Source organism: Diceros bicornis, chromosome 40 (assembly GCF_020826845.1).
Source record: "Diceros bicornis minor isolate mBicDic1 chromosome 40, mDicBic1.mat.cur, whole genome shotgun sequence".
Taxonomy (NCBI): domain Eukaryota; kingdom Metazoa; phylum Chordata; class Mammalia; order Perissodactyla; family Rhinocerotidae; genus Diceros; species Diceros bicornis.
This window is the reverse complement of record NC_080779.1, coordinates 19,902,659-19,914,775: the sequence shown is the minus strand read 5'-3', so window position 1 is coordinate 19,914,775 and position 12,117 is coordinate 19,902,659. Positions and strand designations below refer to the sequence as shown.

Here is a 12,117-nt window from a genome sequence, read left to right as displayed (position 1 = left end):
CAAAGGGCTTTGAGAGGTGAGGGGATGAAGACTGAGAAGACACTGGATTTGATGATTGAGGGTCATCAGTGGCCCTCAGGGCGGCGTTTCAGGGAGGGTGGAGTGGAAGCCAATCGGCAAGGTGTGAATGGGAGCCAGGTAGCCAATTGTTCTAACACCATTTTTTGAAAAGACCATCCTTTCTCCACTGAATTGCCTTTGCATCTTTGTTAAAAATCAGTTGTCCATATGTGCAACTATGACATACAACTATCTACTGGGGCTTTGGGGGAAAAAAAAAGGAGGAGGATTGGCAATAGATGTTAGCTCAGAGCCGGTCTTCCTCAGCAAAGAAAAGAGGAGGATTAGCGTGGACGTTAGCTCAGGGCTGACCTTCCTCTCTCATACACACACACACACACACACACACACACACACACACAAAATCAGTTGTCCATAATTGTGTGGGTCTATTTCTGGCCATCTTTACACCAATGTCTATCTTTTTTTGTGTGTGTGTGTGAGGAAGATCAGCCCTGAGCTAACACCCATGCTAATCCTCCTCTTTTTGCTGAGGAAGACTGGCTCTGAGCTAACATCTATTGCCAATCCTCCTCCTTTTTTTCCCCCAAAGCCCCAGTAGATAGTTGTATGTCATAGTTGCACATCCTTCTAGTTGCTGTATGTGGGACGCGGCCTCAGCATGGCTGGAGAAGCCGTGCGTCGGTGCGCGCCCGGGATCCGAACCTGGGCTGCCAGTAGCGGAGCACGCGCACTTAACCGCTAAGCCACGGGGCCAGCCCCCAATGTCTATCTTTACACCAGTGCCACACTGTATTGACTACTGTAACTGTCCTTTCAAATAGATTATCTCTCATCTCCTCTGAAACGCCAATGGTTCTTATGTGTGGGACCACCAGGTCGTCTCAAGGTTCCAGGCCAGTCCTTTTTCTACCTTTTCTTTCTATTTTTTATTGTAAACTTACAGAAACTTGTACATATTCTGGCCCTACCAGTTGGCTATAGCCACTCAAGTCATCTCATTTTCTTAAAGCAAGACTCCCAGGTGTCTCCCCAGCCCCCAGCCATCACTCTTCTGCGTGAAAACCACACTGCGCATTCACAGAAAGCTGCACTCCTTGGCTGCACTCCAGGTCCTTCATGGGCTGCGCTCAGCCCACCCTGACCACCGGGTTTCCCTCCCCCACCTCACCCAACCCTCCAGCCCAGCTCCTTCCAACCCCGGCACACCCCACCTGACTCTGAGCCTCCAAAGGAAAGGACCCAGGCCTCAGGCCTTAGTGATCTTTTACTCCTCCCTGGTGCCTGGCAAACCACAAACAAGTGAACGTCATCAGCACACAGCCAGACAGAGCCGAGGGGACGAGAGTCCGGGAAGAGGCTACATCCGGGGGTGTCCCTGGAGGCTGAGCTCCCCGATGTGAAAGGAGGAGCCCAAGACAAACTTGCACCACCTTACGGAGCCTGAGCTCATCACCAAGACCTGTGCCCGGCCCCTTCTGCAGTGGTGGACCAACCAGGTGGGTGGGAAAGGAGGGTGGAGTGGAGGCAAGAAGGTCAGACAGACTGTGGAATCTGATCTGTCCCACACCCCAGGTTTGGGACTGGGGCTCACGCAGTTTGCACTTTCGTAGGCACTTGGGACAATTCCGTGGGGAGCTCTAGGCTGTCTCCATAAGTCTCCAGAAACTTTTTTTCTCTCCATCCCAATCCTATCCTTGGTAGGGACTTCCCGGGATGGTGGGAGGCCTGGCCTGGGCCACTGTGGGTTCAGGGAAGTGGAGGGTCCTGGTTCTGGTGATGGCCGGGGACACACAGAATGACTTCCTGCCGGTCAAGGAGCACAGCCCTGCAGCTGGACCCCTGGGCCGGGGAAGCTCGGAAGGTGCAAGCCCGCCCCCCAGTGGCCACATGTCACAACTGCAGCCCAACAACCCAGTCTCCACCTCCCCAGGCCTCCAGGCAAAGCGGTGCCTGGGCAGCACTGGCCAGGTTGGGCCTGGCAGCCATGATCACCTGGTTCTGAAGGCCTCACGTGCCCAGGTGAAAGGGAGGTGCCGGTTCTACATGAGCAAAGAAGCACCGAAGTGTTACACACACGCACACATGCAGACAAACCTCTGCCCTTGATTCTGGTTTTAGAACTAAGGATACTTGTTCAGTGAGGTCAAATAACCCACTCAAGGCCATTTAGCTTGTGAGCATCAGTCCCGGGCCAAGTCACATCCACCTGATGCTAGGTTTCCACTGCAATAAAACGAGACGATTGGACTCTGCTGTGGCTGCTAACTGCCACTGCCCATCAGTTACCCGAGGAGCTTTACAAATACATATCCACAACCCTGACCCAGACCTACTGGGTGGAGGGTGGGAATGTCTTCAGCATGCCTCCCCGGCGAGATAAAGTGTGTCTCTGTACTAACAGCTGGGAACCAGAGGGCAGCAGTGTCATCTCGGAGCTCAGGGACATGTTTAATTCATTTTTGAGTTCCCTAGTACTGGCTCATAAAAGTGATCAACATTATTTTTGAAGTGAATAAATGAATGAGTGGATGCATCAGTGATTCTGAGGTCCCCTCCAGCTTTGACAGCCCATAAATGTGACTCTTGCACATGAACACTGTGTTCTACACACATGCAGTCACACACACAGACATGGATATACACACTCTGCACACTTGCTTCGTTGGTCTGTATTTATTGCGCACCCATTGGGTGCATGGCCCAGCCCCAGGCCCTGGTCAGATACCCCTCACAGCCCTCAAGGGCCGGCCCCACTCGGTCGAGTTCCAGGGCCCAGGGCTGGTTACAAGCATGGACGGGAGGAGGGGGCCCAGCAGGAAGGCTGGAGAGGCAGTGCGTCAGCCAGCAGGCAGCAGGCGGGCAGCAGAGAGGCCCCTCTTGGCGGGCAGCCTACTGGCACACTTGGCTGAACAGAGACAATGGTGGCTGCTCCCCCAGCCCAGCCTCCTTCCCACAGGCAGAGCCTCAAGTCCGTGAGTGTCCGGAACCTCCCCCAGAGAACCGGCCCAGCTGGGAGGCAGCCAGAAGACAGCAAGGGGGACTTCCCATGGAGGGCAGCAAAGCCCCCTCTGAGCTGGCCAGGGGAGGGAAGGGGTCTTGGCACCCCTTGGGAATGGAGTGTGTGGAGGGAAGCCAGGCCTCCACCACGACCCTCACAACTCTCCTCAGCCATGGCTCTTGCCAAGAGAGCCCCCAAGGGGATCCATCACCACCTCTTACTTCTCAGCTCTCTGGGGGTCGAACCTGGAGAACCCCCTTCTCTGCCTGGAGGTTCTCGGAGAGAACAAGGGCCCCTTGTTCCCAGGGCTCTCCACAGAGCTCTGGAGGCCCCCACCCCCTTTCGGCCCTCACTGACCGCCATTGGCTCTGCTCTGTTGATTAGCAATTGGACGTGTAAGGCGGGGCCTCTCTCATTTGCCCCTGGTGCACGGATGACTGTAGGGGAAAAGGAGACAAAGGCACGGGCCCCAGAGTCAGCCTCACTGAGCCCTTGAAGCCTGCCGAGTCCCTGCCCCTGCCCCTGCCCCTGCCCAGAACGCTGTCCACTCAGTGGGCCGGGCCTGAGCAACCCTGCTCCCTCAGTCCCATGAGGCTGCTTGGGGTCTCCGAGGACCTCACCCAGCAGGTCACCTGATGCCCAGAGCAAGCCCATCCTCAGGGCTGAGGGTCCCCTAGCTTGACTGTCCAGAGGGCTCTGCTGCCCAGGCTCTCTCCTGGGAGCCCAGGGCCCACATGTGCTCTGGTTCTCAAACAAGCGCTGAGCTGCCCCCAGGTCCAGGAAACGTAGCCACGCTGGATCTGGAGGGGTGGAGAGTGACACAGGACAAACTCTGGGAGTGGAGCCAAATCCTTGACCTCCCTGCTCCCTCAGGAGTGGCCAGGGACTGCCATGCGGGCGGGCACTGCAGTATTAGGAAAGTTCCAGTGAGCGAGCAAGGGAGGGAATGAGGACCACAGGGGAATGGAGGTTGTCCTTCAGCAGGGAAGTGGGGGGCCTCATCCCCCATCACGGACCCACTGAGAAGAGGCTCCTCCGCAGGGTTTCATCTCAGGTCCACCCCACAGCATGGGGCCAGAGGCTGTGAGGTGGCACCGGCTTCACAGCAGATTGCGATTCCGCTTGGGGATGATCTTCCGGTAGGTTCTGCGCTCTGAGATGTTGCGCTTCACCTTGGCCGTGGTGGGGGCCTCGTCATGGTGCAGGGATGGGCTCGAGTGGGACTTCTTCAGGCTGGGCTTGGGCTCCAAGGCGCCTCCAGCTTCCCTCCCCAGCTGCTCCTCCCACAGGTCCAGGTCATCTGAGGGGCAGTGCAGCCGGGCCACCAGCAGCTGCACGTATGTCTCGTAGCGGGTTTTCTGCAACACACAGGCCCCACCACCTTAGCACCACCCCGGCTCCAGGCTGAGACGAGGCTGCAATCATGAGAGATGGACAGCTCACATGTATATGAAGCTGTGGCCATAAAGACTTCTGCAGAAAGAGGGCCGGACCAACAGCTAGCATCCACATTGTCCTTGAGCACGCAGACTTTGCAGAACACAGCAGTTAACGTATCAGAACCCTGCAGTTATCTAGGTAGGATTATAATAACACCTACCAGCCCAGCCCTGTTCTAACAGCCAACACCTTGTAATGCTGTAACCAACATCTCTAGAACATGCTACATCTCCAAGACACTAAAAGATCTGGAACCCACTAGGCCTGAGATCTCTGCAGCACTGCACACAAATAGCCCACATCTGCACGGAACCCTAATTGGGTGTGAACAGCATTTTAACAATTGGCATCTGGAGAGCGTGATACTAACTACCCTCATCTGTTTCACACTTCTAAGGCCTCTGTAACTAGCATCCTTCGGACACAGTTCCCAGCTTACTGCTTTCCCACCCTCCATCCCACTGGATCCTCCTCCAGCCCTGGGAGGTTGGGTGGTGCATGAATCATTATCGTCTCTGCTTCAAAAAGAGGGATGTGAGAACTAGGGAGGGGCAGCGGCTTGCTAAAGGTCCCAGCTAGTCAGTGGCAGAGACAGGGTGGAATTCTGCAGACAGAGCTGGGTCCTGTCGGCCACACCCGGGGCCTCTGGGAAGACGCACACTCACCGCCATGGACGCAGCCAACAATAACAGGGATGGGCCAGAAAGGGAGAGAGGGCAGCTCAGGGCCCAGGGGCACAGCTAGGAGGTGACGATGAGGCTACCTTCTCTGGTCTCCACCTCTGATGGCCTCTGACCCCCTCTGTTCTCACGCTGCCCCTCACCTACCCTCCTGCTTAGAGTCCCAGAATGTGCATTGACGTGAGGCCAAAGCAGAATTTGGGGTGTGGGGTGGGGGATTAGGGGATAAAACATTTCGGCCTCGATCATAGAGCTCATAAAGTTCACTCCTTAGTTAAGACCATAAATGAGGCACATACATGATGGGAGGAGCAGGTAAATTTACGAGGTTTGGACAAGTTGTTTAATCTCTCCCTGCCTTGGCTTCCTCATCTATAACATGAGGCTAACAGCCCCCACCCCACAGTTGTTACAGAATTAAATAAGATAACCCATGCAAGTCATTCAAGTTCCATAAATATTGCTTATTATGATTAGGTACGGATTAGGGAAAATAATTCAGCTAAAATATTGTTTTTCCTTCAATTTAGGAAAAGCCAAACAGACTACTCCTAGGAGAAAAAGAAATTATAAAAAATAACGTCCCTAAGTGTTTCCAGACAAGCAGCTGCTCGGCGCCCCCAGGACAAGAGGTGAAGGGGCGTGAGTGCCCCCGGACACACACTTCGTGCACGCGCGTGCACAGACAGCGCACACAAGGGCGGGCCCCGCCCTGAGCAGCGAGGGGAGCGACGGCTGCAGGGATGAGAGCGGCCACGAGAGGGCGGCAGAGGGCCCGCCGAGGCGGCGGGCGGAGAGACGGCGCCTCACCTCGTACTCCAGGTACTCCTTCCGCAGGCGGTAGTCCTCCAGTTCTCGGCCTCGGCCCCGCCGCTCCGGTAAGTTCCTCTGCAGATCCAGCAGGTCGTCGGAGGCAGCGTCCAGGCAGTTCTCGTGGGATCGATGCTGCTCCTCCTGGGAGCGGGAGGCGGTGGGGAGAGCTGTCCCAAGCTCCCTCCTCCTTCCCGGGCCCCGGGGCGCAGCCCACGCCCCCTACTCCGTTCTGGGGTCCAGGTGCGCAGCACCCCCGTGCCGTCGCTCGGCCAGGTGCGCAGCCCTGCTCCCTGCTCCTGAGCCCAGGTGCACAGCCCCGCCCTCTCGTCTCCCCCCGGTCCTCGGGTCCCGGTGCGCCCGCCTCCCCCCTGCACCGCGCCCCTGCGCGTACCAGGGAGCTCTGGGCGGGGCCCACCGGCAGGATGGGCCGCACGAATCTGCGCTGGGAGCCCACCGCGGCGGGGAAGGGCGGCGCCGAGTGCGTGGCGGCAGCCAGGTTGATGAGCGCGATCCAGGAACTCATCTCCTTGGCAGTGCTGCGGGCAGAGGAGGCCACACAGTCGGTCAGGTCATCTACCCCGCTCCCAACCTCATGTGGTCTGCACAGCCTTCCAGCTGCTCGGGATTCAGCCTCGAAAGGCCAGAAGCCCGGCTACCAGCGGAGGTGGGTGACCTCTGCTGGTGGTTTTGCTCATCGGTCAGAGGAACATCTGGGAAGGCAAGAGATTTTACATCAAATGTCGAAAAATGCTCAATTGTTGGTGACTTCTTGGAATCCTCTGAGCAGAACTGGGAGGCTCAATCTGGACTTACGAGGAAGAGGCTGATGCATTGGCAAAGTGGGCCGAGGGCAGGGGAGGGAAGCAGGAAGCGCCCGTAAGTGCAGCCTGGGACCCCTTCCAGCTGCATCAGTCTGAGGTTTCCTGGTCAAGAAGGCAGCTCCCACCAGGGCCCCGGGCCAGCAGCCATCAGGGGGTAAGCAGGGGGTCGGGGAGAGGAAAGCCGCGGCCCTGCTGCTTGTCTGCCACCCCGGGGACTTACGGTGCCTGGAAGAGGTAGAGGCGCCAGTCAGCAGTCCGCAGCTGGAAGACGTGTGGCTTCTTGGTGTAATGGGTGGCCGGGCTGGCCAGCGAGTGGTGCACCCCCACGGGCTCGTCCACCATCTGCCCCACCAAACTCTCCCCCTCAGAACCATGGTCCTCTCCCTGCCACAGGGCACACGGGCTCAGAAAAGAGGTTTTCATCAGTTGCCCACCCTCCCAACCGTTCGGGCCCTCCCTTCCTACCTTCAGGAAGTAGAGGACCATCCCTCGCAGCAAAGTGTGGAACATCTTCCAGCCGCGCTTGCCCCACGGTGCTGCTCCAGGAGAAGAACATGGAAGTGGGCGGTGGCACCCCCATCCCGACACACTCCGACACACAGCCCCTCTCTCCCCGCCCCTCACACCAACTCCAGTCCCTCCCCATGGTTCACATAAACACACAGAAGCATACCAACACATATACTAACAAACAAGCGTGCACCTGGTCTCACACAAAGGCAGCCATCCTTGTGTTCAAGAGAAAAGCACAAGCCCAAAATGGCGTCCCTCGAGCTAAAGCCCATAATACCAAACCTAGATTTAATACCTAACCTAACTGCAGTTTCAACCTCTCCCGGAAATGTAAATCTTAATAAACCAGTCTGGAATTTTCCCCGGCCATCCCGCACCAATGAGGTAATCTGTCACTTGGGGCCTCTCCATCCCCCAGAGAAAGAGGCAATCTACATGATAAAACCCTTGAGGTCCCTTCACCCCCAAAACAGATGACGTCCTGGCCTAAAAATAATCCTTTCTTTTGTTTTGCTAACAGCGCCCTTGCCCCACCCTTCTTCCTATAAACACCTTCCATTTTGTACAACCCCCCGGAGTATCTCTCTGCTTGCTAGATGGATGGCCTAATAAACCCAATTAGATCTTCAGATGTACTCCGTCGGATTTTGTTTTTTAACACTTGGAAACCAAAACAGAGAACTTTTTTCTACACACAAGTGTGGATGTTCACCCTCACCCTTCCCTCTCCACACACACCCCTCCACAAGCACGGCTCCACTCAGACACCCTTCTGGTCCCTCCAAGCTGATCTCAACTTTGTGAGCCCATCCTGAGAGGCACAGGGGCGTAGGTCCTTGGGCAGACGGCCTGCTTCCCTGGAGTCACCTCCCGGCCTTGCTCACGCCTTGTGGCGTCTCACAGCCAAATGCTAGTTCCCTGGGCTGTCACGGCACCCTGTCCAAGCTCAGACTCCATACGGCTCTGGCCATGTCACTGTCCTGCTCTAAAGCCTTGGGCTGTCTGCGGAACAGGCCCAAATGCATCTCCCATCATTCTCTTTCACACACCTGTGTTTGGAGCAAACTATGCCCTCTCCTTTCTCGGGTGGGGGATGCCCTCTGCCCAGCTTCAAATACCCAGACCCTCTTCCTCCAAGGTTCAGCTCAGATACCATCCTCTCCCAGGAGCCTTAATTATCCCTGTCCCTACATCCCACCCCCAAAACAAAAGCTAAACCCTGGCCCTCTTCCACACCCCATACTTGCTCTAGCCCCCCCTACACCCCTCAGCTCTTCATGCTTCTTAACCATCCATGTGCGTGTCTGATTTCCACCTCACCATGGTCTCTAGGGTGGGGAACACCTAGGTCTGTTTTGTCTCTTGCACCCTCGCCCCTGGCACCTTACAGAGCACGGGGCACACGGTCACCATCAAGGAGGGAACATGGGCCGCCGTCCCCCACTGTGCCATCTCTGCAGACCCGTGCACACGTCAACACGCGACCCTGAGCAGCACCGCTCCACACACCCCTCTGTTCACTGGCAGACAGATGCCCCCCCACCGAGCAGGGCGGCAGACACTCACTCTTCTTGCCATCGGCATCGTGATGCATCTTCCGAGCCAGGATGCCCTGTTTGTAAGTGGGCACCGTGGGGTCCTGGGCCAGCTGGAGGAAGGGGTTGCTCGATTTGCCGGTGTGGGGAGACGGCCGGGCCTTCTCGGGAACAGCTGTATCTTCCTCATCCCTGGACGTCGGAGAATCAGGCTGGGGTGCTGACCCAGCAAAGGCCACCAGGAAGCTCCCACTCCTTCCAGGGCCTCAGCACCCCCTACTCTCTCTCTTGCTGGGGAGCCATACCGCTGGACCCCCCCAAAAGGAGTCCTCCTTCAAAGCCAACCCATCAGTTCCTGCCATCCCTACCACCCCTGCCTCGGCCTCCACCCAACTCAGAGAGAGCACTACCCAGGGCCCTGCACTTCTCCAACTCCCAGGTGGGCAGGTGGAGGAAGGACAGAGCCAGAGGCAGCGGGGAGGGGCAGTGAGGGGCCAGGGCTCAGGTGGGGGTCTCTCACTTACACAGCCCACTCGAGCTTCTCACTTCGGATAGACCAGTAGAGGGCCTGGAACGGAAGCACACGGCTGAGCAGGGTAGCCTCGGGGCCCAAGCTGTATCTGGCAGAGGTAGGACAGGGGCATGCCGCAGCCTGCCCCTTCCACCCCACACAGCTGCCCTTCTTCCTGAAGCGGGAAGCAGCTCATCCATGCATGCATGTGCGCATTCATGCATGCAACAGTTCATGGAGCGTTTCCCATGAGCCGGGCACTGTGCTGGGTGCTGGGGACACCAGGATGATCAAAGCAATCCTAGTCCCCATCTGAGCTTAGTGAGGCCTGACCTAGTTCTCTGGAAGGGGAAATGAATCACCCACATACCATCCTGCCGGGAGGCGTGTGACAGGGCAGGGTCGGCTGACTGACGGGGCCATGGACATATGGTGAATGAATGAATGAGGTGCTGTCACTCTGAAATGGTATAACAGAGTGTTCGTGTGGATGCATCTCGCTTGCTTCTGTAGCCCTGCAGTGCCCGGCAAGGTGCGTGGCACGTGGCTAGTGTTCAGTAAACTGACCCCAAATAGACAAAGGAACTAATGCTGGAACCGCCTATGAAAAGCGTGCCGGGGGCCAGGCACTGTGCTAATGAGCACTTGAGAAACTTGACTTCATCGTGATAACAACCCTGCAAAGTGCCCACCCCCAGGAGGAACTCGAGTTGGCCAAGGGCTGAGTTGCCCAAGACTAGACTTCAAGCCCTGGACGCCCGCTCCTAAGTCCCAGCTCCAGGCTTACACCGCCTAAAGCCCTCTGTTCGCTCAGAGAACCAAAAGCCAGTGCTTCTCACACTCCACAGGCCTAAGAACCACCTGGAAGCTTAATAAAACATTGTGGGGGCCCCAGACCCCGGGATTCTGACTCAGTAGATCCAGGGCGGATGGCCTGTGAATTTGCACAAAATGACCAATTCCAAGGTGTTGCTGCTGCAGCGGGCCGGGGCCACACTGTTAGTACCTTCAGTGATCAAGCCCTGTCCCTCCAGGAGACATCGGCAGAGGCCGGCCCCAGCTCAGCACCCAGGAGCACCAAGGAACCAAAGTTCCAGGCCCCGCACAGGAGCAGCCCCTGCGCCATACCTTCAGCAGCTCCTTGGGGAAGTTCCCGCCGTCCCGCAGGCCGTTCAGGTTGGTTACGAATTCCTGGCAGCTCATGCTCTTCCCAATGTTCTGTGGCCATGGAGAGAAGTGGGACAGCTGGCACACACTGCCCCCCTCCCAGTAAAGTAACCCCCCAGCCAGCCACTCCGGAACCTTCTCCAGTTTCCCAGGCCCACATCCTCCAGGGCCCTTCCCTCCCAGGCCTCTGGTCTCAACTCCCCACTTCCTGCCCCTCACCCTGGCCCCCGCCTCAGATCCCACAGGCACTCTTTCTACCTCTCACCTGTCCGTGCAGGTCCGTGTTAAGGAGCATGATGGCACAGGTCAAGGTGTGTACAGAATCTGCCCCAGAGAGAGGCGAGTGGAGAGAAAGCTCATTGGAACCGGGACTTCTGCGTTTGCTCTGCCCACACTGGGTGGGGTGACCCCCAAATGCTTCTGGTTCTCCACAGCCCCCCAAACACACTCCCACCAGCCACCACCCAGTGAACTCACAAGCAGACCCAGGGACAGCTCCATGCCACCCTTCTCCTGGGCACCCCAAAGTCCCCCTTCCCGGCCCTCCGGGCCAGCCCTCCCTACCTACTGAGGAGAAGACCCCAGGATTGCAGTGATGGAAGCGTTTGGAGAACTGGTAGAGGATTCGCTCCCGCTCCTGCGTCTCCCCACTGAGCACCAGGGCCTGGAGGAAGCCCCTGGACGGAGGGCCAGAGTCAAGGTCAGAGCCCAAGCTGGGGTGGCCAGAGACCCCAGCACTTGGGGCCAGATTCCACCCTCAGCTGCTGCCCCCGGCCATCCCTCCTCCCCCGAGAGAGGGCCCAAAGGCATTACCGGAGGGCACGGTCCAGGCTCTGGCCTCCAAACTGGAAAAAGGACAGGTACTCCTCGGCCACAGCCCTGCTGAAGTCATTGCTGTGGAGGAGAGGCGGGGATGGAGCCTGCACTGGGGTCTGGGGTGGGGGCTGCAGACATGCTGGGGCCTGAGAGGGGTGGGGCCAAGCAGGGAAAGGCACAGCCAGGCTGGACCCTAGGTCCCAGGAGGGCAGGAGGGCAGCCAGGGTCTGGTGTGTCACTGGCACCCACCCAGTGTTGAGTGGGAGGGACACATGGAGCTGGGGCAAGGGGAGGCAAGGTGGCTGGTCCAGTGGGTCTACGCAGGCATCCAGGGTATGGAGAAGGGGTGATAGAAGTGTGACTGGAGGAAGAGGCAGGCCTGGCACAGGTACAAGGGAGGGGGAGGGCCTGGGACAGGAGTGATGGATGACAGGTCAGCGGTGGAGCTGGAGGGACACAGGGACGGGAGGGGCAGCCAGTGCAGGGAGCCCCGTGCTGCCTCAACCTCGAGGCTCGCTCAGGCTCAAAGCCCCTCACTTCTTCCGCAGGTAGGCAGCCACTTCAGACTTCCGGAAGCCCTCCAGGTGATAAAGGCGAGAGGCCAAGTTCCAGGCCACCTTGTCAGTCCTGACGCCGTTAGCCAGCTTATCTCCAGCCTGAGGCCTGTGGCCTTCCTCTGAGCACTGCGCTTGGAGCATGGGGCTCTCAGGAAGCCTGTAAAAGTCCATCATTGTCCTCAGACTCCCACTTGGAATGGACACAAAGGGGTTCTAGGTCAAGCCGTGGAGGGGGCCCTCAG

At 57.8% G+C, this 12,117-nt stretch overlaps 1 protein-coding gene across 7 annotated transcripts in view; it reads right to left on the bottom strand.

Annotated features, from left to right (window-relative positions):
• Window positions 1-2,682: 2,682 nt before the first annotated feature.
• The window catches only part of PSD4 (pleckstrin and Sec7 domain containing 4), a 35,932-nt gene continuing 26,497 nt past the window's right edge, over window positions 2,683-12,117 (bottom strand). For 3 of the 7 annotated variants that reach the window (XM_058534629.1, XM_058534628.1, XM_058534630.1), the window contains exons 6-16: window positions 11,856-12,032; window positions 11,316-11,396; window positions 11,067-11,179; window positions 10,768-10,826; window positions 10,464-10,553; window positions 9,349-9,392; window positions 8,856-9,016; window positions 6,997-7,312; window positions 6,347-6,491; window positions 5,953-6,096; window positions 2,683-4,380 (exon numbers count right to left, since the gene is read on the bottom strand). In XM_058534629.1, coding sequence (XP_058390612.1) covers window positions 4,123-4,380; window positions 5,953-6,096; window positions 6,347-6,491; window positions 6,997-7,312; window positions 8,856-9,016; window positions 9,349-9,392; window positions 10,464-10,553; window positions 10,768-10,826; window positions 11,067-11,179; window positions 11,316-11,396; window positions 11,856-12,032 — 1,588 coding nt within the window. In that variant the 3' untranslated portion in view covers window positions 2,683-4,122. The other 4 variants (XM_058534631.1, XM_058534632.1, XR_009217268.1 and 1 more) reach the window with 3 other exon arrangements.